Below are 27032 nucleotides of genomic sequence, written 5' to 3'. Positions count from 1 at the left end.
CAGCTGCAAAGTCTTCGGCCGGGCTTCAGGCTGAACACTTAATCTGGTCTCTGCCCTCGCAATGATAGCACTGAGATAATGGGAAGACAAGTCCAAAGCTGCCACTTTCACTTCTCTACCCAAAACATGCCCTGCGGAGGGCCAAGGAACATTCCCCTAACAAGCTCCGTGAGGAAGTGTTAGTAAACATTAGAAAATTGATTGCAGGCATGAAATATTAAGTTAAAGCAAAGAAAATGTTTTCAACGTGCCTCTTTAGGCCAAAGTAGAAATATTTTAACCAATATGTTACCAAGTCTGAAACTGCAAGTGAAAGGAAAAAAATAAATGATTCCGGGCACACCAAGAGTTGCACTTCTTCCCCAGGACAGAGGGAAAAGGGGTGGAAACACTCCATCTGCTTGGCAAACTGAACTGGTAAGCATCTGTCAAAAGCTAATTTGATGTTTATTTCAACAAATAAAGAGCACCAGGAAGTGCGGTACTCACATGCAAAGCCGACGGATCTGGAAGGAACTCCGCATCTTCCCCAAAGATGAAATCCGGGGGCAGCTCTGGGTACTGGGCATTGAAAATGATATCCCCTGAAAGAAAAAGACAAGGTCAGGTCCTTCTGACTTGGGCTAGTCTGATTTTCTGAGGCCTGCATTATTAAAACTTCTAGACAAAGTTCCTATTAGTTGGACAGAAAACTCTGCAAAGTAGTTTTTGAGTGATTAATGCTTCAAGAATTAAAGCCTCATTTAAGCCTTAAAAATAATTTAAATTAAGATCCACTGGGGCTGGACCGATAGCACAGCGGGTAGGGCGTTTGCCTTGCACCCGGCCGACCCAGGTTCGATCCTCGGCATCCCATATGGTCCCCCAAGCACTGCCAGGAGTAATTCCTGAGTTCAGAGCCAGGAGTAACCCCTGAGCATCGCTGGGTGTGACCCAAAAGGAAAAAAATTAATTAATTAATTAATTAATTAAGATCCACAACATGTAAAAAGTTTTGATCTCACAGCAAGTTACAAACGCAAGTGAATACCTAGAAAACTGGAAGCAACTACATCTGAAGTATGTGCAGATTTTTTCTTACAGTTAACATTATAGTACAAACACTGCAGCTAATTAATGCCCGTCCTGAGAGGCTGATTCCCTGCAGTTCCTGACTGGGAGCAATGGCCCATCCAAACCTGTGTTAACAGAAACATCTCGCTGGCGGTCAGTCAGGCTGACTTCGACAAGGTTTCCCGATGGTTTGTTAGCCCCAATGAGACTGGGCAAGTTTCAACTTCTTTACACTGCAGGCTTTCAACATCAAAAGTGGCCATCCAACAGTACTGACATCACAGGCTTCGGGGCTAGAGCGATAGTACAGCAGGCAGGGGCATTTGCCTTGCACCCAGCTGACCCGGGTTCGATCTCCAGCATTCCATATGGTCCCCTGAGCTCTGCCAGGAGTAATTCCTGAGTGCAGAGCCAGGAGTAAACCCCTGTGCATCGCCAGGTGTGACCCAAAAAGCAAAAAAGAAAAAAAAAAAAAAAAAGAAAGAAATCACAGGCTTCTTAGTGAGGATCAAGAGGCAGCTTGCCTCACACCACGTCCGGCTCAATAAATGATGCATTCGTGCTACCTTTCTTGTTCATGTTATTTCGGAACATACAGGAAATCACCAAGTCAGTTCTCTGCCCTCTCTGTTCTCTTTGTCTTTCTTTCCCGCCCCATTCCCTGCTGCAAGAATCAGCATTCAACTTCCCACTACTACCAACAAACAGATCTGCACAGCAACCACCAATCACACCTCTGGGCTCCGCAGGTACAAACACCCATATACATGCACAGACCTCTGCACTCTGGCACACACACGTATAGTAGTTCATTCACTGTGACAGCTCCCAGAGTACTTATCAGGGTCATATCTGAATGGCAACGTTCACTGAGTTTTCATTTCATCTCTTCATGTTCCAGTGTCAAGGGCAACGAGTCTGAGCCCATGAATAGGACACACAGTCCTCTTCTCAATCCCCTGCTCTCTCACGCCTTCGTGACGGGACACTGCTATTCCCAGACTGCCCACCTGGACACGTCAGTGGCATCTTCCAGCAGAACCACACCTTTCACACTCCGAGAGCTAAGCTGTCTCAACGCCTTGGGGTTGCTGAGTTTGTGTGTGTGTTGTTTTGGTGTGGGTGGTCACACCCAGCTGTGGTCAGGGCTCACTCCTCACAGGCTTAGAGGACCAAATGGGGTGCTGAGGATCGAACCCAGGCCACGTGCAGGCAAGTGCCCTATCGCTATACTCCGGCCCTCAGCTGTCTCTTAGATAAGTTTTCCTAGTGCCTCCAAACCCAAATGACCTGGCTCAGACATTCACACATCCGCCGAACAAATACAAACTATGCACTAGGCACAACTCCAAGAACTAACAATCAGACAACGCCACTCAAGCGGGGAAGGTTAAACTGAACTCAACTCTCGAACCCTCTGAACCAACTCCATAACCTACACTGCCACCAAGTTAATCTTAAAGTACTAATTTGACTCCAAACTTCGAAATTCAAACAATTGAGTGATCCTCTGAGGTCCAATGGAGTAAAGGGAAACTTTGCGAGCTGGCATTCAGGGCCTCGGAGACACGATGTTCCTACTCAGTTCTCCACCAACCCATACGCCAGCACCAAGAGTCTGTTCCAGTGAATCTGGAACCTTCCTGTCAATGTGCCCGATGCACACTGCCACCAAGTTAAAATGTTCGTCCCCCTGATTTAGTTCTTAGCCACCCTTTACAAGTTCACTCTTCAGATACTTTTGCATGAAACCTTCTATTATATATCGGCCACGATGTGATGTTATCTCTAAAATTCAAAAATAACCAGGCTGGAGAGCAAATATCACGGAGAAGGCACTTGTCTTGCAAGTGGCTGACCGGGGTTGGATCCCTGGCACCCCAGATGGTTCCCGGAGACTGCCAGGAGTGATCCCTGAGTACAGGTGAGAGTGGCCCAACACCAAAAAGACAAGAATTAAACTAAAATTCAACAAGAAACCTGCTATATGTCATCTTCTTCGGTCTGTAGCTGCCATCGTTATTATTACCGCTTCATTAATTTTTAAAACCATACTCAACACATGCTCCCGCGAGGCACTGAGGTATACACACTGCCCCCACACAGGACGAATATCCTCACGGATCCGCTTCAGTGAGGCAGACATCCTCATGAAACCGCAAGCACACACCACCACAAGCTTCGCACACACACACACTGCCCTTTCAAACGCCCCGGAAGCATTCAGGGAACAGACGTGCTCTTTGTCTTATTTCCTGTCTCCAACAGGGAAACATCCAAGCAATCCCGAGGAAGAACGGAGTCAGAAGACTCACACCGGCCAGTTAGAAACTTGGTGTAAGGCCAGAATCATTCTGAGAGTGTGCCACAGGCTCCCGGCCGGGCACACAGACCCATGGGACGGACCCTGGACATCAGCTCGCACATCTCCGCCCTGTGGGGCCTGTGCCAGGGCTCCAAAGCACTCAACAAGGAGCATTAGCAAGCCCTCACACCATAATGAGTACCATTTTCAAGAGAGAGAGAGAGAATAAAATGATGACATATCAAATCAAATGGAGAAAGAAAATGTAACAAGTGTTGACAAGGAGAAAATGGAACGTTGAGCAACACTGGTGAGAGAGTAAGCAGGGCGGGCGCCATGAAAACAGCGCGGTGACGCTCCAAGATGTCAAGAATTACCATCCGATCCAGCCATTTCTCTCTGGACACAGATCCCAAAGACGTGAAACCGGGGTCGCAGAGGGAATTCTCAGGTTCACGGCAGAATTATTCCTAACAGCCCAGTGGAGGCAGGCAGCTCGCATCAGCTGAATGGAAATGGGTTCGGCACATACAATGGAATGACGGGACACTCTGCCTACACAAAAGACAGGCTGGGGAGCACTTGCACAGGGTGGCCCTGCCGCTCATCAACACTTAAGACTGCACAACGTCCCGTCAGGGGCCCCAGCACCAAGGCCCCCTGAAGAGAGGGCCTGACTCCCTGAGCACCACTTCCGAAGTTCCCCACCCCCAACCTGCACCAAAAAGGAAATTCTGAGACATGCTAGACTATGGATGAGACTCGAGATTATCAGGTTAAATGAAACCGGCCACAGAAGCCTGTAGTGTGGCATCTCTTCTCCGTGAAGTACCCAGAGTCATCAAATTCACGGCCACAGGAAGAAGAGTGCCAGAAGGCTAGACACACAGAGAACGGAGGATTATGTCACGGGCATGGGCTTCCGGTTTGCAAGAAGGAAGTGATGGAGACTGTACCACAGTGTGAATGCACTCGGCACACTAGATAACAGTTTTATTCCAGTAAGATGGGGTGCGGGGGGCGAGGGGCGTGAGTAAAACAGCTGGAATGCATGTGGGAGTCCTAGGTCCTAAAGTGCGTGACCCCTAGTTTGTTTTTTTATAATTTCTTTGGGGGGGTGTCACACCCGGCAATGCAGAGGGGTTACTCCTGGCTCTGCACTCAGGAATTAGTCCTGGCGGTGCTTGGGGGGACCATATGGGATGCCGGGGATCAAACCTGGGTCAGTTGTGTGCAAGGCAAACGCCCTACCCGCTGTACTATTGCTCCAGCCCCTCGTTAGCCCTTGTTAGCTCTGCAACGGAAAGGGCGAGTGCTTGCAGCGAGCCTGTATGTAAGCACTACAGACAGGTGGGTGACCACTGCCCCAAGTGCGTGACCCCCACCCTCACCCCCATCACTGCAGAAACAGCAACAAAGGCAAGGGAGAAGGAAAATGACAACAACAGGAAAGCAAATGATAGAGAAATAAAACGGGCTTTAAAACAGCCCAGGGAGAAACCATGTGGACTAAACTCATAAAGACAGATCTGAAGCGATCACACGTCGGGGAAAATGCTTGCCTTGCATGCAGCCAAGCCTGGCTCAATCCCTGGCGCCACACATACAGTCCCCCAAGGAGAGCCAGGAGTGATCCCTGAGCACAGAGTCGGGAGACAGTCATGAGCGCTGCCCCAAAAACAAACAAACCAAAAAAGAGCCAACCATTGTAACCCTATTACCTAAACTGCGATCATTTTAAAAAGACAAATAATGACAAGTGTTGGCGAGGATGTGGAGAAAAATGGAACCCTCGCGTATTGCTGGGGTAATTTAAAAGGTGCCATGATTCTGGAAAACAGTCTGTCCCACAAAATTTTAAAGAGAGACACAGTATGGCCCATGTTTTCCACACCTTCGCAGTCTCGAGAGCTGAAAGCATGTGCGTGCACACAACCTGCACACCAATGTCTGCGGCAGAAGCACTCGCCAAGGCCAAACCGAAGAGATGGCCACCGGTGAACAAATATAAACACGCAGGTACACACGCATCTTTCTCGAGTACACTGAAACAAAGCACAGACACATGCTAGGAAGTGGCTATGCCGTGGTAACTTTACGCCAGTGAAAAAAGCCAGACCAGGAGGGTCACCCGCAGCGTGATCACAGGACAGTTCTACTTGCGTGGACCAGCCAAGCCCTGCAGCTCACAGGCAGCGCGCCTGGGGCTGACTGCTAGTGAGTACGAAGCTTCGTTCTGCGCTACTGCAAAGGCACTGAAATAAGTGCTCGTGACTGCGCGAGCCTTTAAATGCCCCGAAAGGCGCTGCAGAGTACATTCACACGGGAACTGCGGGGCATGAGATCGCAATCTCAAGAAAAGTGTCGGTTTTTTATAACCTGATGCAAGAATTCGGTCCATTTTAAGTTAACCTAAACACACACCAAAAAAAATTTAGCAACTGTTTATTACAATGGTTATCAGTAATTCTTTCAAAATACAAGATCACTTTACATGCACTCTAGAGAGCTTCCCTTTCAAAGGAACAGTGCAGGGTGGGGAGAGTCCACTGGTAAGGGGCACGCGCTGCGCCCCACATGGTCCCCCAAGCCGCACCAGGACGATCCCTGAGCACAGAACCCGAAGTAAGCCCTGTGCACCATTGGGTCCATCCCAAAAACCGAAACGTAAAAACAAAAGAAAAATAAATAAATTTAAGTATCTTTCAGAATCTCACTCTTCCATTTCAGAACTTCTCAAACTCTTATCTTTGACCTCAAAGAGTTCCTGAAACTCTTTGCCTCAATACTCTGTGGCCTCTTTGATATTAAATGTGGCAGCGCTCTCTTGCTATGGAGAACAGTCCATAAATCAGTCAAGAGCATTTATTAAAAATCCACCATGCACAGATGCACATATTGGCCACCTGGGGAGTTATACAGGAAGTAGAAGACATAGTACCTGACCTCGAGGCAGAGAAGGTAGAGGAAAGACCAACATAAATCAGCAAGAAGAGCAATAACACTGCACTTCCTTTATTTCACCCTGGAGGAGACGAAGTACACGAAGAACACGAAGTACAGATTACTTAGATACTGCTTACTTCAACTTTCATAAAAGAGAAGAGTAGGCAAGAGAACAATGAAGGGAAAATAGGATCAGAGGTAATACGGGGTAAGGTTTAAAAAACAAAAGTGATGGAGACACTGGTGGAGGGCAGCCGGCACTGGTGAAGACCTGGTGTTGGAACACTCTGGCCCGAGACTCCATCATCACTGTAACTTTGTAATTCATGGTGATACAAGTTTTTAAATAGGTTAGAAAAAGACAAAAGACAATGAAACACAATGGCTAGGATGGCTGAGACCATCTGAAGTCTGGGACATTGCTCAGGGGCTGTATATGCCAGGCAGGTACAGGGCCCTGGTTCAAACGCCAGCATCCATGACCCCACAGGTCCCCAAGAGTGGCCCGGGTGATTCCCTAAGCACCACAGACAGGAGAGACCCCCCCCACCCCAACATCAGCAGGGAAAACACACAGCTGAGCATTTGAGTGGAGAAAAGACAATAGCATCTTAAAAGAACCATCGTGGGAAATGGTAAGTCTGTTAAATTTGGGCCAGACCAGCATCTTTACACCACCCACAAAAAAAACTCATTCCAAATGGAATTAAATGCTTAAATACAAAACCTGAAACTATCAAACTATTAGAAGAAAATCTTGGCGGAAAACTACTCCACATGGAACTTCGCAGTAATTTTTACAGGTGTAACACCGAAATCACTGCAACATAATGAAAATCAAGTGGAATGGCATCAGAACAAAAAGGTTTTGCACAGCAAAAGCATCAACAATGTGGAAAGCTAACCTGTAGAAAACATGCGCAGACCATGGGCCTGACAAAGGAGCGACATCCAAACATAAAGATCTATGTACACAACTCAGAAGAAAATGGCAAAACTCAAGTGACCCAACTGAAAAGGGAATAACGAGGGCCAGAGAAATGGCTCGTGGGCTGAGTACAGGCTTCTGCATGCGAGAGGCCTGGGTTGGATCCCCGGCACCCCCAGAGTTCCAGTGCAGCACCCAAAGCCACCCCCAACCCCAGAGTAGCAACCCCAGGGGGTAGAATGTGGGCACAAACCAAAACTCAAACCAAAGAAGAGGGCAATGGAGGCCAGGACGGATGGCTCGGGGTAGAGTTTATGCCTTGCAGGTGTGAGGTGCTGGGTCCAATCCCAGACACTGCAATAAAGAAAGAGGCGATGACGTGAATAGACGTTTTCCCAGAGCTGATGTCAGGAACGGCTACTGCGGAAGATTTCTGCTGTGTGACTAATCATCCAGGAACATGTCGGCCCAAGCACAGCAGGCTCCACGTGGCTCCTGGCAGGAGGGCGACTCGGAGAGGGGACAGGGCCCTCCCACACAGGGCCCTCCCACACTGAACTGCACCGTCACTGGGAAAAAACAGATGATGCTATTATTTTTGTGATCAAGATATTAAAATCAGAGGTACCCTAAGATGCAGAAATTATCTGAGGATAAGCCCCGAGGAGACAGGACACTAACTGGAAGAGTTCTGAGCACCCCCGTTCCCACTAACTCTGCAGCATAACCGACTGGCCAAGACAAGGGAACAACCTCAGTGCTCACTGACAAATAGATACAGAAGGCATGGATGCCGTGTCTGCACGTGTATGCATCTTAATAAGCTGTGGAAATAAGTCCATCTTGCCACTTACAACACCAAAGCTAAGTGAAAGGGGAAAAATGGACACAAGAAACTAACTATTGAGGCTGAAGCACTCCCGGGTATTCTGAGCCCGCCAGAGTGATTCCCGAGGGCAGAGACAAGAGTAAGCCCTGAACACAATTAGGAGTAAACCCCACCCCACCCCTAAAAAACACAGAAAAGAAACTAATTTCTACATGATCATCCTTCAAACACTGATCTTTATTCTTTGTATATTTGCTATGACTCATTTTTTAGTGTCTTCATTTAGTTCTATAGATATCCTAAGGTTTTGAACTGCAACCAGAGAGAGAGAGAGATGGAGAGACAGAGAGAAAGAGTGGAAGGTGTTTGCTCCTTTTTATTCAAAACTGATGGGGAGAGGGCAGCAGCCACACCCAGTGGTTCTCAGGGGCAAGTCCCATTTCAATACTCTGGAACTGCGTTGGGCAACGCTTGAGAGGCCAGTGCAGTGCTGGGATGGACCCAGGGTTTTCCAACATGCAAACTATATGCTCAGGCCCATGAACTGTCTCCCTCTAATCACCTTAAACAGGTAATTATAATAAAAATAATTAATGTTAATATTAACGATAAATTTTACCAGATATATATAGATGTTTCAGTTCCACGTGGAATCAAAAAAAATTAGACACATGTTTTTAAACAATTTTAATACTGAGATCTCAGAATCTGATGTGACAGAGCAAAGTCTAATTCAGACTCACCATATCGCAAGCAATCCACCATCAAAGGTGACTATTTGATCACTGCGGGCAGCACAGGAGGGGAGGAACAAATGACAAGGAAAGAGAAGAAGAAAGGAACGGAGGGAAGGGAAGGAGAAAGCCCAGCCCCAATCCAAGGTCAAAGGACTCACTATCCGGTAGGCAGCACATTCTAAGGCTGGGCAGCTAGGATCTGCTGGGGGATAAAAAAAACACACAAAAACAGTCCTTATCTTTTGACTTACTAATGCTGTCCTAACCTAAGCCTCAGCCCACATGACAGACCCTCCTAAATCATCAGCCACGACCTCTTCTTGCAGGCTTGTTCAGGTCACACCAGTTACTTCCGTAATTTACGGGAAATTAAGCTACATGATGTTTCAGTATATATGAGGAAACCTGCTGTTACTGATTCTTAGAAACTTAAGACTCATTAGGAAAGGAATATAATGTTCCGTCTTCAGATATTATGTCTTAAATGAACCTTTAACCTCAAAGTTTTGTATACTTACATCAAATGCATAAAGGAACAATACTTTAACCCATGTTATGAATTAGCATTACTTTATTGAGTCATAAATATTCTACTGCAGAGCATTTCTAGTCTTAATAATGCTCAAAGGCATATTCACAAACTGTTTCATTAATACAATTTATTGCCAATTCTTTTTTAATGACTACAATGCATCTGACACCATAAAAAGTAAGCTTTCTCAACCTTCCTGTGATTTTATTTGTGTTTTTAACTGTCACGAGGAATTAACTGATTTTAAAACATATCAACAATGACCACTGTCATGAATTAGTGGAAAACTGGGAAAATTTAAATAAAGGAAATAAGTCTGAATTTTTATAAACACACCTCATTGGTTTAGGGTTAGCCTGCAGAATGCTATCCATTTACATTTCATATTCTTTTAATTAGCGATCAGAGGAAGATAGACTAAATGGTAAGGTTAAGCATATAGAAAAAGTAATCTTGCACATACGCGGGGATGGCCAGGGGGGGCGGGGGTAAGACACTCTCATTTGAAGGATACTAAAAAAAGAACCTGAAATGGAAAGCCACAGAAGTAATCTTGACTAATTCTTTTATAATTGGTGGAGCTCTTAAAAAAGGTAACAAGAGTAACAAAACATATTAATCCGAAAAGATATGCGTATACCTATGCATAGTGTAGTGCTATTTCCAATAGCCAAGACAAGGAAACAAACACCCAACAGCATGTGAGTGACAAGAAGCTGCGGATGCTCCTGCAATGGAATGCTCAATGGTCAACTACAACAACGGAGTCTCTCAATTCTCGACAACCTGGATGGAACTGGAGGGAATCCCACCCAATGAAGTGGGTCAGAAGGAGCAAGACAAAAGACATAAGGATGATCCCACATGCAAAGCAGAAATTGAAACAACAGCGAGGGACAATGGCCAGGAAATAAATCCTTCGATGGGGTCACTACGACAGAGGCTGCAAGGAGAGCGGGAGGAGGCGGGGAGGGGCGCTGGCACCCGGCAGGTGGGTGCAGTGCACTGTAAGTCTAACGCTTCGGCAAACCATGATACCTTAATAGAGAAATGAAAGATGAAAGAGGGGACTGGAGGGACAGTCTAACAGCGTGAGCATGTGCATTGCACGGGGGTGGTCCAGGTTCAACTCCTGGGCCTGCATTGTTCCCCCAACCAAGCACTACTAGGAGCGTGCCCCAAGCGCTTAATCAGAAGTGGTACCACAGGGCAACCACAGAAGGCCCTTAAACCCAAAATAATAAATAAATCATTAAAAACCTTTTTTAAAAAATTTAAAGGAGGGCTGAAGCAATAGTACAGTGGGTAGGGCACTTGCCTTGCCTGTGGCCAACCCAGGTTCGATCTCTGGCATCCTATATGGCCCCCCAAGCACTGCCAGGAAAAATTCCTGAGCACAGAGCCAGTAGTAACCTCTAGGCACCGTCAGGTGTGGTCCAAAAAAGCAAAAATAAATAAATAAAATTAAAATTCAAAGGATATATATGACTACAAAGACTACAATTAATACTGGCATAATGAAAGAAGACTTTTTCCAATTTTAAAGAGATTCATCACTTAATTTCATATACATATATATATATATATATATATATATATATACACACATCTATACTGTCACTATCACCCCGTTATTCATGGATTTGCTCGAGCGGGCACCAGGAACGTCTCCATTGTGAGACTTGTTACTGTTTTTGGCATATCAAATATGCCACGGATAGCTTGCCAGGCTCTGCCGTGCAGGCGGGATACTTCCAGTAGCTTGCCAGGCTCTCCGGGAGGGGCAGAGGAATCGAACCTGGGTGGGCTGCGTGCAAGGCAAACGCCCTACCTGCTGTGTTACCACTCCAGACCAGCCCATATATACATATATATTAGCAGATCCAATACACTAAGTTGTGTCGCTACCAGCAAATGTGTTCCAAGATTCTGCTCCTAAGGAGCTTGAACTCTAAGCTAAAGAGCTGCTGGCTCCTGAGCACTCGGTTCACGTGCAAGAAGCTTAGGTTTGATCCTGGATACTTCCCAGTTCTCAGAGTCACCCGGAATGACCCCCGCACCCCTGAGCACAGAGCTGGGAGCAGTCCCTGAGCACTGACAGGTGAGGCTGAAACAAACAAAAGCTAGCCATCTGGGAAGTCTGGTGTTAGATACAGGATGTTTGTAAAAATAATTGCAACTGCAACAAGCCAGTCCCAGAGGTGAGATCACATGGCCAGTGTGTGCAGTCCCAGTGTGACCTCCAGCAGAGCACACCCCACCCCCCCACCCCCCGCCCTGCCGGGCCAGCATCACCAAGAACGGCCCTGGACGCCCCTGTGACTTCAAGATTTGTTTAATTACTAACTATAAACAGTAATGAATGACTGATTCTGAATAGGACCACTTAAGACTACTGGGCAAAAGGTTTGGGGGAATAGAACATGCCTCGAAGAATCATGCTAGAGGTAACATAAATTGCAATACACACACACAAGAAAGGTATTGCTGTAATGGAGAAATCTGGTAGATACCATTAGCATCTTAACCACATGTTCAAAATCGTCAGATCTAAAGAGGGGAGAAACACACATCACAGACCTTTTTTATTTATTTAGTTAGTTAGTTAGTTATTTTTGTAATGGATACCCGTGAGGTGCAGTTACAGACTTACAAACTTTTGTGGTCACGTTTCAGTCATACAATGCTCAGCACCCATCCCTCCACCAGTGTCCATTCTCCATCACCAATGATCCCAGTGCGTCCCCACCCCCACCCTACTTCTGTGGCAGGGCATACTCTTTTGCTCTCTCTCTCATTTTGGGTGTTGTGGTTTGCAATAGAGGTATTGAGCGGTCATCGTGTTCGGTCTCTAGTCTGTTTTCAGAATGCATCTCCCATCCCCAGCGGGCCCTCCAAGCACCCTTTACTTGGTGGTCCCTTCTCTATCTGAACTGCCTTTTCCCCCAGCGTGTGAGGCCAGCTTCCAAGCCATGGAGCAATCCTCCTGGTGCTTATCTCTACTGTTCTTGGGTGTTAGTCTCCCTTTGTGTTACTTTATATTCCACAAATGAGTGCAATCTTTCTATGTCCATCACAGACCTTTTGATGGTTACACTGAGAACCAGATTATGCCACCTATTCAGAAAGCCTAAGAAAAATGTTTCACCAAAATATGTGAACACATAACCAGATAAACCTCATGGTGAAGGAGGCTACAAAATAACAGGTCTAAATTCTTGCTAAAAAAAAGAGAACTGTTCTAGATTAAAGATACATAAGGAGCGGCTGGAGAGAGTCCAGCAGGAAAGGTGTTTGCCTTGCACACACAGGAGCCGGGTTCCATCCCCCATATCCCATGTGGTCCCCCAACCACCACCAGGAGTAATTCCTGAGTGCAAAGCCAGAAGTAACCCGAGCAGCACTGGATGTTGCACAAACTTAAAAAAAATTTTTTAACTTTTAAGAAATAAAGATACTTTAGGGTATATGAACATAAAACGCAGTGCATGATTTCTCACTAGATCACCGAACGGGGTCGGGGGAAGCTACGTGAACAGTCACAGGCAACTGTAGGAATATAAATGAGGATCGCCTATCACATAGCACTACTATATAAGTGTCAAACCTCTTGGGTGCAATAATGGCACTAAGATTCTATTGAAGAAAAATACTTTGGGAAGCAATATACTGAAATATTAAAGGTGAAGTATCAAGTCTGTTTTCAAATTACTTCAGTTCAACAGAAAGATTGCAGTATGTAGATAAAATGTATATCTATATCTGCATTATGTATGTACATGTATGGAGATAAGTAAATACCACAAAATGCTAGCTGACAAAAGATTTACATGTACTGAATATATTACTCTTTCAACATTTATAGCTTTTACTCTTTAAAATAACAATTCATGAGAAAAACAGATCAAGACAAAATCCCATTATTGTCATAAGAAGCTACTAACAAACAGCAGAAATTCAGAAAGTGGAAAGAATTAGCAAGATACATAGTAGACAAGTGTCATCAGAGCAGGGACACTGGACATGGGCATCCAAGGCAACAGAAACAACTGGAAATGGAAGAAAGTCATGGGATACATGAACGCATTCTCTTACGAATAATGAGCTAACGTGCTCTCTAGGCCAAGCAATGAAAGAATGGAAAGGATTTGGAAGTTAGGCTGATGGGAAGCTCTCGCAAAGCCGAGAGGGTCCCCCGAGAGGCCACGGAGCCATCTTCCAGCAGTCTCCCCTCCTCCGGCTCACCTGCAGCTCTGGATCTCTGTTGGTGAGTTTCCCGGCCTCAGTGCCACTGATATTGGGATCTGGACCATTCTCTGTCGTAGGAACAGCCCTATGAAATGTATTTAGCAATAACACTCTCCTCCCCGACCAGTCTCAATGGAAGTGCCTCTCAGTATTAATGGTCTCTGAAAATTACCCCCCTCCCAGGTTACTTAAAATAGAGCGTGGTTTCTCCTCTCTGAGCCCTCTTTAAGCTGAGGTACCCACTGAATCAAACCAAAGAGAGTCCTGAGACCCAGAACAATGGCCGGGTCTCACCATTCTGCAAAGCACAACGAACTTTTTTTTTTTTTTTAAGGAAATGGCTTCCCTTTTTTACTTCGTTGTGTTTTGCTTAGGGGCCACACCCAGCAATGCTTGGGGTTCCTCCTGGCTCTGCACTCAGGAATTACTCCTGGCGGTGCTCTGGGGACCATATGGGATGCCGGGAATCAAACCAGGTCATCAGCATGCGAGGCAAGCTCCCCCACCTTCTGTCCTTCTGTCCTTCTGTCCTATCTCCCAGCCCCAGAAATGACTTCCTTGGTTATTCCCTGAAGGGGTGGGAAGAGAAAAGTGAAAAGACTGCAGGACAATGTGAATCTAGAACAGGTGATCAAACCAGAAGGCAAGAAAGCCAGCAAAGGGCTTGGGGTCAAGGGATGGAAAATCATCATGAAGAGGCTCTGAGGTGCCAACAATGGGTCTCTTTAAGTATCAATAAGTGTAACACATTGGAATAGCACATTTTAAAACCTGTGAGTTAATACTGATACTTGAAAACATAGTTATGCTGTATAAAAATGCAAAGAAACTAATTCATTATTTCGAAAATCAGAAAAGGAAAGAATCAAGAATTTATTTTACCCTTTCAAGGAATTGTACTCAGATTACCAATCAGAGAAAACTTCTCTTTATGGAAGTATTTCTGCTAATAAATGAACAAGAGTAGAGAGTATATCTCTTGTAATGCTTAACAAATCGATGAACTAGGCAAAAATTATTAAAGGCTGATTGAAGATATCAAAAGATGAAGAGACGGCACATTGGGTAGGGTGTTTACGGACCTGGACTTGATCCCCGGAACCACATATGGTGCCCCAAGCTGCCAGGAATGATCGCTGAGTAAGGAGAGCCAGGAGTAAGCCCTGATCACCAAGGGGTATGGCACGCACGCGCGCGCGCGCGCACACACACACACACACACACACACACGCACACAATCAAACATTACAGGCCTTCCAATAGAAAATGTTACTATATTATATGTTATTATTATATACATGTTACTCCGTGACAGCAAAAACTTAAAGAAGTTTTAATTTTATAATGAAAAAATATAAGACATGACAGAAATGGGGAAGTACTGCATGCTCATGAATTAGAAGTAATGCTACATAAATGGTCCTACCAAAATTATTATACAGATTCCATGCAATGCAATCCCTATCAAATTGTGACTTGTCAAAGGCACAGAACTAACTTTACTAAAATATTTATGAAACCACAAAACTGCCCACCAAAAGAGCAAAGCAATTCTAAGAAGAAACACAATGGAAGCATCCTCACCCTTGGCTTTACAGTCTTACAAAGCTATGGTGACCAAAACAGTGTGGTACCCAAATAAAAACAGAGGGTCTGGGTCTGGAGAGATAGGACAGTGCGCAGGGATTTGCCCTGCACGTGACCACGCTGGGTCTGGACTCTGGCATCCCAGATGGTCCCCCGAGCCCCAACAGGAGGGAACACTGAGAATACCACCAGAATACAGCCCTGAGTACTGAAGGCCAGGGGCCAAAAACTTAAAATTTTTTAACTTTAAAATAAATAAAAGCAGATGGTCAGACCAAAGGAATAAAACTGAAAGCCAGAAACAAATCCTCAGATATGTGGACAAATAATTTACTATGAAAAGAGCCAAGAACATAAATGAAAAAGGGAGGGTCTCCTCAACAAACGAAGTAGGAAAAAAAAAAAACTGGACTTGCGAAAGAATCAAACCAGACCACTGCCTCACGCTGTGCACAAAAACAACTCAAAGTGTACTAGAGACTTAGATGTGAGGCCCAAATCTATAAAGCATATCAAAGAAAAAGTAGGCAAAAGTAGGCAAAACATTCCATAATATTGGCCTCAGTGGTGTCTTCGGTGATTCAAGTCCACTGGCAAGACAAATGAAAGCAAAAACAAACAATGGAATTATGACTACATCAAACTAAAAAACTTCTGTACTGCAAAGGAACTATCACCAAAATACATCCTACTGAATGGGAAGGAAAACTTAGAAAGGGTCCAATACCCAAGATCTGTAAATAACTCAAACTCAACAACAAAAATTAAACAATCCCATTTAAAACATGGGGATAGGAACTGAGAAGACATTTTTCCAAAGACAAATAGATGGTGAATACAAACACAAATAAAAGGCTTGTTTTCACTGGTTATTGGGGAATGCCAATCAAAATGACAATGCCACATCACCGAGCGTCAGTGAGAAATGCCTGTATCAGTGGGACCAGAAATAATAAGGGTTGACAGGGACGTGAAGAAAAAGGACCCTTCTCTCTTTGCTGATGAGAATATAAACTAGTTCAGTCCCTATAGAAAACGGTAGAGAGATTTCACACACCAAAAAAACTTTAAATAGAACTAACATATGGTCGAGCAATTCCACTCATATGTTTCTATCCCAAGAACACCAAAACACCAAGTTGAAAAATGATTGCATACCTGTGGTCGCTGCAACATTATTTACAACAGCCAAGATCTGAAACAACCCAAGTGTCCCCCCAACAGATGAGTGGATAAGGAAGCTGCAGTGGGTACACACAGGGAAGACTTGACAACTTTAAGAAGAGGTGAAACCTTATCTTTGCTACAGCATGAATAGGAAACTACAGGGGGCCAGGCTATGCTAAACCAATCAAGAGCAAGAACAGTACCCCCAGACGTTAGTGCATAAAGAAACGGCACAAGGGAAGACAACAACCAGGGAAACAGACCCTTGACTCTGGCCTCTGAAGGGAAGCTGTTACCAAGGGAAGCCAAAGGCTGGAGGAAGGTCCAGGGCTCCAGCATATTAGGGTGGATGGAAAGTGCGTGTGCCAACAGTGAACTCCTGAGGCATGTAAACATGCACACCCTTGGAAACCTACGTTACATCAATTCAAAGGAAAAAAAAATAGGTGACCTTCTCAAAGAACCCACATACTGCCACCAGGATTTGATCTCAGCAGAGAAGACGATAAAACCTGTGTGGAAATGATTTTCACCGGCACATTTAGAGTTGAGATCAACAACAATTATGCTCCATTGTGTCACAGGCACAGCCCAAGAACCCTACTCCGAGCTGTGGAACCCAAAGTTCCCATTCATACAACACAGATCGACACTAACTTTTACAGTAGCCACATCACATTGCTGGCTTATATTATATTCTATATGTAATATGTAGGTACACATATGTATATGTACATATATGTGATATGTACATATATAGACACATACATACATATATTAGCTTCTTCATGTAACTGTTTTCTTCTACCTATACAACTAATTTTTGGAATCTAAGAAAGAGATGTTGGTCAGAGCGATAGCACAGTGGGTAGGGCGTTTGCTTTGCACGTGGCCAACCCAGGTTTGATTCCTCCGTCCCTCTCGGAGAGCCCAGCAAGCTACCAGGAGTATCCTGCCCACACAGCAGAGCCTGGCAAGCTACCTGTGGCGTATTCAATATGCCAAAAACAGTAACAAGTCTCACAATAGAGACATTACTGGTGCCCACTCAAGCAAATCGAGGAACAACAGGATGACAGTGACACAGTGATACAGTGAAGAAAGGAACCTGAGGGGCTGAAGAGATTATAGAGTGGGTGGGATTCTCGAGGTTCAATCCCTGGCACCCATTTGGTCCTCCAAGCTCCACCAGGAGTGATTCCTGAGCACAGAGCCAAGAGGAAACCTTGAGCACAGGCACCTGTCGTCCCAAAACCCCATAAAAAAATGTTAAAAGGGGCAGGGGACTTGATATTTAGCTGGTAAAATTTCATTCTGTTGTTTCTGATCTATCAACCTATCGGAAGAATTTGGATTTTCTTTGTCATACAACAGTCCATTAGTCTATTTAAATTGTATCTTCCACAAGTTGAACAAGTATGTCTATATCACCCACAAAAGCACTGAACATAACATTGTCAAAAATATCCTAACCCTGGAGTATTTCATTAGCCTTCCCTATGGCTGGTCAACAGACCACAAACCAACTTACTCATAGCTTGGTTCGATATCATGAATATCCAGAAAGATACCACAGGGAAATTTCATGTTGAAACAATCTGCTATGTCAGCTAATCTACTATCAAAAAAGAAATCTGGTATCTTTGGCATAACTGGCTCTTAAATAAACCTATCCCGACTAGTCAAGCTGACCTGTCACTGCTCCCGGCCCTTTGTTTAATGACCATCTCTCTTGAATCTTACCCAGCATCAATTAAAAAGTGCAATGTTTAGAAAGCTCTCTCTCCTTCCTCTGAAATGCTAGATTTTTTCTTCATCTGGGGTCTGCTGCCATTTTACATGATTTCTCCACTCTGGTGATTATTTGGTAATTCTAACAATCCTATTTTTTCAAAAAGATCAACACTATGAAAGGAAATTGGTATGGATAGTTAATTCACATCAGAATTCTGAATGCTCCTTTTCATACTATGAAACTGTCACACAGAAGAGAAAATAAAGCTGTTTTCTCCCTAGGAAAAATTATTTTCTGAACGCGCATTATAATGTTGTCTCAAGAATAATAAGATTCCTATCAATGATAGTAGCTACATATCTGCTTACCAAAAACTACTACAGAAACTTCGACAATAGGCAGCAGATTAGATGACAGCAAAGGATTTTTAGCTCTAAAAATACAGTTCTTTGATTTCAGTTAATTATCAGAATGACATAAGATCTGACAAGTCCACGTATCTTAAGAGGAATTGCAGCGAGACTAATACAATGAAGGAGGAATATTCTGTTTTAAATAAACCTGGATTGGATTATATACATATAATTTTCTTTAAAATCCCTTCTGCTTCATAAAATAAAATGGGAATATTTAAAACACACTTAAGATTTAACTCTTCTGATAATTTCTAAGTAAATGTTAGCTACATTTTCAAACAAAACCCTTTATATATATATATATATATATATATATATATATATATATATAAATCACTAGAATTTAGCCATCTCTTTCGGGCCTGTTTTTTAGTCTTGAGCTCTCCGTCATCTTCAAGGCTTCCTCCCGCATCTTCCCCACAAAGAAAAACCATGTAAGTGGCTTTAGAAAGTGATTCAAAGTGCTTGTTTAATTTACAACTCAGTTGTAAATTAAACAACACATTTTATTATATCAAAAGATATAATTAAGATAATTAAAGATGTATCAAACCAGATAATAGACCTGAATCACCCAGCCCTGGTGCCAGGTCAGGGCCTACAGAGATAACTTGCAGTCACAAGCCAACTCGTCTTAAAGACACAGTCAAGAACTGCATTCAGGGCTGGAGCGATAGCACAGCAGGTAGGGCATTTGCCTTGTATGCGGCCGACCCAGGTTCGATTCCCAGCATCCCATATGGTCCCCTGAGGTCCACCAGGAGCAATTCCTGACTGCAGAGCCAGGAGTAACCAAATAGCAAAATAGCAAATAGCAAAAAAAAAAAAAAAGAAAAGAAAAGAAAAGAAAAGAAAAAGAAAAAGAAAAAAGAAACTGCATTTAGGTCTCTTCACCCAAAGCTGAAACTGAGTCTTCATTTCCCCTAAGACTGAGGAACTTCCCACCCGAATTTCATCAACTTCGACTTGTAATTTCTGCCCTCAGAAATAGAAACAACCTTGGGGTTGGAGAAACAGTTCAGGGGGAAGGTGTTTGCCTCCCATGACGCTGACGCCAGCTGGATCCCTGGCGCCCACAAGGTCCCCCAAGCACCACCAGGAGGGGCCCCTGAAAACAAGGAAAGTGAAACCACTTGTGTTGCTCCCTGGAGAGGCGGTGCTGTGTGCTGTGAACATCCAAGTGGACCCCGGCGGCTGACGTCTCAAGCAGGCAGGAGCTGCTCCTGCTGGCACGGGGCCCACGGCATCAGCACTGACCCACACTGACCTCCCCCGGACACCGCCCTGGCCTGCACTCGCTGCCACAAAGGGTCCTCCCTGTGGCTGCTGACCACTACTGTCGCACTTCGGTCCTCTACATGTACTGAGAAGCAGACGGTTCCGACACGGTACCAGGGTCTTTCCCAGCACGTTCTGAGAAGGGAACTCTACTCACGAGACTTCTGTCCCCAAGTTTCCCGTTACGTGACGCCAGGCCAGTCACTCCGACGCCCTGCCATGCAGAGGAGGACGAGCAGCCCTCCGAGAGGCGCTGCCAGCTGAGCATGAGTCACCGAAGTAAACACACCTTGGGAAGCAGGGGCTGCTCCGTGGCGGTGCCCGAGAATCCCAGCTGAACTGCACAAAGCAGAGTTAGGGCTGGTGATGTGCAGCTCGCCAGGGACAAGCTACCCTCGCCCCCCAAAGCAGGAGACTAACCCCTGAGCTCTCAAGAGGAGGCCTGGGGCCGGGGGAGAAAACCACGCCAACCTCGCCAGTCTCCCCTGCAGCTCTGAGTTCACTGACTGACACGGGGCTGGGGGACGGACACCTGCTCGGGCCACAGCACCCAGAGCGGAACCCGACATGCCCACGCAGAGCCGCGCGAAGCCCAGAGCGGCCCCCGGTGCCCTGAGCTCGGAGAAGCGCGGGCCGGCCCGCTCTGCAAGACCCCGAGCCGGGCGAGAACCGAGCACTGTTTCCTCTCTCACATCAGAGCCAGCTCCCGAGTGTCGGGAAGCTCTGCCCGGCCCAGCAGCCACACGGAGGAAGGAGAGACTCGAGAAGGTTCCTTTCCGCCCAGCCCGGGCAGAGGGAAGCCGCCGACAAAACCCGAAAAGCACATCCCCAGATCCACACAAGCTCAAGTCTACAGGACGAAGGAAAAACGAGGTGGGGGCGACAATGAGGAATCACTCTGGTTCCTCACTAGGACAGAAGAGAAAACGCTTTTCGGAAAGAAGGGTGGATTTCACCTCTACGAAAGATGGCCCGACAGTCCACGGCTGCAGTCTGTAGTTACAGAAAATATGGAAGGATTAACTAGCAAAAGCACTGTGAAAGAGCTGGGGTTTTAGGTTGGTTGTTTTGGGGGTTTTTATTATTATTATTATTATTATTATTATTATTATTATTATTATTATTATTACTATTACTACTATTCAAGCAATGACAATTTGATGATGACAAAGGACAGAGACAGGCGTCTTCTGCTGGGAAAATTACGCAAACCAAGCAGAATCTGGAAGTGGAACTGGAAGTGGAAGTTATCTTTGTGTGCCATGATTTTCAAGGAAGGGGTGGGGGACGTGTCTCTCTCCCTCTCTCCCTCCCTCCCTCTCTCTGCAGGGAGAAAAATAAAACATTTGGGGCAGAAAAGAAGACAGCGGGGAAGGTACTTACCGTGCACAATGCCACCCTGGGTTCGACTCCCAGTACATGCACACACACCCCCTCCAAGCCCTGCCAAGACTACTGATCTGAGCACAGAGCCAGGAGCAAGCCCTGAGTACAGCTGGGTATGCTCCACCAATAAAAATTAAATAATGAAAGAAAAGCATCTAACAGAAATCAACTGAAACGCACTGAGCCCTACATTGTAATTGTAAATTCTACTTTCTGACTCTCCCACACGAGCCAAAGTCGAGAACCACACTCTTAGTCAGGACGAGGATACACCCACCGGTTCCACGGCATCTCTCTGTGTTATAACACTGACTGTAAGAGTCCGACGAGTTTGATATAGCCTATCCGAACGGAAAAGCATCGAAACATGCAGGATTCCCTGCTAAGAGTACATCAGACACGGAGCACAAAACCCCCACAGAATCATCCCCGCTGCCCTGGGGCTGGTAGGCAGCTGCTGGATACTACAGGGAACCATTCTTTTATTAAAACACTTCTGCCAAGATGAAGTCATGAAATTTGCTTATAAGTGGATGGATGTAGGATGACATTACTTTGTCCTCTCCCCCCTTGCGCTTGTCCTGGTTTTTCCCAGACTTTAGGCTTACCCCAGTCACACCCATCTAGGTGTTCTCAAATCACTCCCATCCCTCTATTTAGCTGTAATCACTCCTCTATGCTCTCTTCCCCAAAACAGTTAATCAGCTTTCCCCCTAATCTGACTCTGTTAATTTATAAAGTCAGACCTTCCTAGGACACTGAACTTTATATTATAAGTTAATATTGAATATTATAACACTGAATATTATAATATTGCTTTTCTCCTCTACTTACGCCTTTTGAGTAATTTACTTTAAAGCAATGTCCTTTTTGTATAGACACAAGAAGACAATATTATGCTTTTGTAACTTGGGACTTAATTGGTTTCGACTATTATTCATTCCCAGGCATCTGCTTTCTCCACTTAAGCCTCAGTTGCCCTCAGTTCCTAGCCCCCCAAAGGCAGGGTCCCAACGAGGGATGGGACGGATCCAGGGCAAGAGGTGAGTTATGTGCTACCCTGGCATCGAGATGGGCCTGGCCAAAGTGCCTAATTCTTAACTATTAGTTAAGAGCTTGATCATGGACGAATGCTGTCATGATCCAAAAGTAATGACGAGACTGGGACCCTGCTAGGGATTGGAAAGACTAATCTGGCCTGAACACTGTAGTCTGAGATTGAGATGGCCCCAGGAGAGCAATTCTATAAGCTTTAATGCATTTCTTATTGTGTCCATACAAAATGATTAATATTATGAATGCTTATATGTTTGCTGGATGAGGAGAGGAGAAACACACTCATGGGACTCCGCCCTTGGGTGGATCCTCCTGCTGAAAGAGAATCAGTTCTAGGAGAAGCATCCCCTGAGGGAAAGGAACCTTACCCCTATTGATTGTGACCACACCTATGTGTATGCCGCAAACCCCTCATGCTGGAGGGATTTAACTAGGCTGTAAGAGTGGGTTGGGGGCCCAGATCCAGAGATCCAGAGAGAGACGAGAGCCAGGAGAGAAGCAGAGAGAGAGAATGAAATAAACTGATCAAGCAACCAGTTTGGCCTTCTTCCTTCCGTCGACTGCCCTTGACCAACAACCACACACAGCAGTTCCAGAGCACTGAACGCGGGCGGTGAGATAGAGCCGCCCGGAGAGCCCACGAGTACACATGCCCATCCGTTGGCATGCATTAGTTTTTTACAGATGGACATGGAGAGTATCATGCTAAGTGTAATGAATCAGAAGGTCAGGGACAGACATTGAATGACTGCATTCATTTGTGGGATATAAAATAACATAATATGAGACTGACACCCAAGGACAGTAGAGACAAAGACCAGGAATATTGCTCCACGGTTGGAAGCCTGCCTCATGAGCTGGGGGAGAAGGCAGCTGGGATAGAGAAGGGATCACTAAGTCAATGATGGTTGGAGGGATCATTCGGGGTGGGAAATGTGTGCTGAAAGTAGACAAAGGACCAAACGTGATAGCCTCTCAGTATCTGTATTGCAAACCATAATACCCAAAAGTAGAGGGAAAGAGGGAAATTGTCTGCCATAGAGGCAGGGGGAGGGGTAGAAAGGGAGGGGATACTGGGGGCATTGGTGGTGGAGAATGTGCACTGGTGAAGGGATGGGTGTTCAATCATTGTATGACTGAAACTCAAACATGAAAGCTTTGTAACTGCAGCTCACAGTGATTCGATTAAAAAAAATAAGTAAATAAATAAAACACTCCTGCCATTCGATGAACAACCCTTGCTAAGACCAATATGAAAAAAGGCTCAGTGGGGGGGTGGGGGAAATCACTGGTTCGTTCCCCTTCCCGTGCCAGAAAGCCACTCCCTGAAGCGCCAAGCCCCCTCGGCAGGTAGGATCCAGCTCCCAGGCGCACAGAGCGCTCTGGATGGTCCCAAATGCTTTAGGGTCCGCTGCAGCGCAGACTCCGCACGCCGAGCCACGGGCTCCCAGGCCCTTCCCACTGGGCACCAGCCTGAGGGGTCCTCTGGGCCGTCTCCCACCTCCCTCCCCGTCAGGCAGCCCCGAAGCTCCGTGCCGACCTCACCTGCACAGACACAGGCACATGCGTGACCAGCAATCACGGAGCCCCCGGGTGGAGGCCCCCCCTTTCTCCTCAAACAGATCCACTTCTTCTCTAATCCGTCCGTGCTCTCTCTCGCCCTCCACAGACCTAGCTACCGAACCGTCTCTCTCGTATCCTAAGAGCTCTTGTAGTCCTATTTTCAGGGTCTTCATTCCAACAGCTGCCAAACAAATCCCCCCAAAACTCAGCGAGGCGCACTAGGACAAACATCGTTCGACCGTGTCCGCAGAGTCCGCAGGTCAGGAACGGGAGCAGCACGGGCAGATGAGGGGTCCCATTCCGACCCGGCCACCGCGAAGCTGTTGGGCTTCTGTTTCGGGGTCCCCCCAGACGTGCTCAGGGGGCACTTGTGGTGGTGTTCCGGGGAGAGCCGGACTCCTGATGTCTCGGTTCAGTGCTCCTGCCAATAAGAAGCTGCACGGCTTTTCCGACAGTCTCAGAAGTCGCAAAGTATCAGCCGCACCATCCTCACCTCGGTCAGAACAGCCGCGAGCACTGAGCTTTAAGGGAAGGAGTTAGCGCTGCTCTGGCCATGAGAGGGTGAGTGCGGCAGCACAGACCGGCCCGGCCGCGTCTGGATGAGCTGCCACAGGCTCCTGTTTAGCCCCCTCTTTCCCTCTAAAGTACACTTAGTCTGACCGGTTATTTCCTCAACACGGCCACTCTTGCAGTGCCACCCAGAGTAGACTCCGGTCAGAAGAGGAGAAAATTACAGATAACGGTAAAACAATCAGGGGAGCTTCGTGTGTAAAAAAGCAAATTATGTGCCCGTGAAACTAGGAGTAGGCGGCCCTGGAAAGGAACCAGGTGATCAGAAGTAGCAGAGTTGAGACACAGTCATAGAGGGTCACAGAGAAGAGAAACTGCATCAAAGGTCATGATGGGCCCAACAGGAGACCCTCTCAGAGGCCGAGCCAGGCAGCTGCTCAGTAATGACGGGATGGACGGGTGGGTGGGTGGCAAAGTTTCCAGACCTGTGGATTATTTCCTGCCCGCTCTCAGGGTCAGGCCAACTGTGCTACTGCAGGTGCAGACAATCTGATATTTGAGTACATCTATTCGGAATCTCTCTTCCCCCAAGAGAGTAATGGCATCACATTCTGAAAACCAGAGAAGCAGGAAAGAAGGAAGAAGGAAGAAGGAGGGAAGGAACAAAAAGGAAGAAGGAAGAGGAAGAGGAGGAGGAGGAGGAGGAGGAGGAGGAGGAGGAGGGAGGAGGAGGAGGAAGAGGAGGAGGAGGAGGAGGAGGAGGAGGGGGAGGAGGAGGGGGAGGAGGGGGAGGAGGGGGAGGAGGAGGAAGAGGAGGAGGGGGAGGAGGGGGAGGAGGAGGAAAGAACTGGAAAAGAAACAATTCTGCAACTTGCTGCCCCTTAGGATGACCAAGCTCTGTGATTTTAACATGAAGCTGCACTGGTTCCTGGCCATGGCAGACTCCAGGCGTACTGTCCCCAGTACCTCTAGTCGGCCTAATTGCTTCGGAACCTGCTTACTGGGCCGGGCCCAGGGCAGCGCGAGACCGCTCCTCTCTAGCTGGGGTCCATGTAGTCCTTTCTCCCGACGCGCCATGCAAGGCACCGATCTTTACAAAATGCAAGACATGAAATACAAGCCCTACAAGCCATTAATTCTTTACAAAATGAAACGAGTGAGTCCTATTGTTTCCCAAATGTTGGCAAACTAATTTTTTGAGTCCTTCTCATGTTCTTTCTAAATACTGAGTAACAATCTGGCCGATCTATAGAAGCTTTCAAAGTGGGTTTTTTTCCCTTTCCTTCAAAGGCAGTAACTCTGCTCCTCTTTTTCAGACCTTTAAATATCCTCCATCCCAAGGAAAGGTTCCCTGCCCTGCCCTCCGCCCCCCATAATAAGTACCTTCCCAATTACAACTTTCTACCTAAGAATCCTTTAGTGCCCTGGTTCCACTCACTCCACAGCCACTCCTAACCGGCCCTACTCCCACCCAGAGGACGGGGAGCACATGATGTCGTAAGTCCTGCCCGTGACCAGCCAGATAAAAAAGGCAATTCCAAACTGCTAAGGGGCACTTGCAGAATTTGCCAAGCCTGGGTGGCTTTCATTCTTCCAAAGGCAGGCTGCAGTGACAAACAAGTTGTGCTCCCTGGCCTGGGGGCCCGGCCACTGTGACCCTCCAGTCCCCCCTTCCCAGTCAAGGGCTCCGGCCGCCATCTGCAGAGGCTTCCCATCTGCCAAGAACTCACGGCCTCGGATGACCTAAAATACTGATGTGCTGTGAAGAGGGTGCCGGGCAAAGCCCACAGGAGCTGACAGGAAGGCAGCCCGCAGGCTGGCACCGCCAGTCGAGAAAGCCAGGAGTCCTGGACCTCTGACAACCAAGTTTCATCATCTCCCTTCAGAGGAAGAGTTATCATTCAGAGAGAAGAGTCGAGAGGGGAGGGGGGGAAAATGTGGCTTCTGCCAAAGAGCCGGCTGGAACCTGATCCTGTTTAATGACACCGCCCCCTGCCTGCACTGGGGGGGTGGGGGGGTCCCAGTGCCAGCACAGGACATCCACAGAAGGCCCTACTGACCCTCCAGCCCCCATCACGGGCCGGCTGGCGCACACGGTCCTCTGGGCCACAAGCCCACGGATGCCATCAGTGATTCACAGGCTGCGATGATGGGAGGAAGAAAACCTAATATTTGGAGTTCACCAAATAATGAGTCACACAGCTGGAAGAAACGGAATCCTTATAATTGGCAGTCCGTGTGGGGGGGGGGGGGGGTCAAAGATTTTTTTTTTTTACCATTGTTTGGAACATGAATATTAATTCCCTCAAGTTGGCAAGAAAGAAAAAAAGAAAAAGAAAACAACTGAGAAACGTGCTATTTGACGAGCCTGTGCCTGCGGAAAGTCCGGCTCCTACTCCAAGAAAAAGAATGAGGAGGAGATCTGTTACCTACTCCCAGCCGAGCCTTCGGGACGCGCGCTGCCAAGTTACTCGCTCTCCCACACGCCGCGCCACACGCGTCCTGACCCTCACGAATCCAAAAAAGAAGTCTTGCCTTTTTTTGCACCCAAATGCCAAAATGGAATCTTTCCGTTTTTCACCTTTCCAAAGGGAATGTTTGACAACAGGCCTCTGGCTGTGACATCAGCGCATTCACTGCGGCCTCCACGGGCCGGAGGAAGCGTTCCCAGTCCCCACGGAGCTGCGATACTCCTACGGTGCAATCTGCCCGTGGCCAGGGACCAAGTCTTTAAAGCTGTTTTATGGTATTTAACA

The 27032-nt window shown here is 46.6% G+C and overlaps 1 protein-coding gene across 1 annotated transcript in view; it reads right to left on the bottom strand.

The window, feature by feature from the left end:
* BABAM2 (BRISC and BRCA1 A complex member 2) overlaps window positions 1-27032 on the bottom strand; it is a 398928-nt gene that overhangs the window by 304895 nt on the left and 67001 nt on the right. Inside the window, exon 4 of the mRNA XM_055123091.1 lies at window positions 490-584. Within this exon, the coding sequence (XP_054979066.1) occupies window positions 490-584 (95 nt within the window). The remainder of the gene's footprint in view (window positions 1-489; window positions 585-27032) is intronic.

The sequence above is a fragment of the Sorex araneus genome, chromosome X (genome assembly GCF_027595985.1).
Source record: "Sorex araneus isolate mSorAra2 chromosome X, mSorAra2.pri, whole genome shotgun sequence".
NCBI classification, from domain to species: Eukaryota; Metazoa; Chordata; class Mammalia; order Eulipotyphla; family Soricidae; genus Sorex; species Sorex araneus.
The sequence above is the reverse complement of the archived record's forward strand: the minus strand, read 5'-3'. Positions and strand labels throughout refer to the sequence as shown.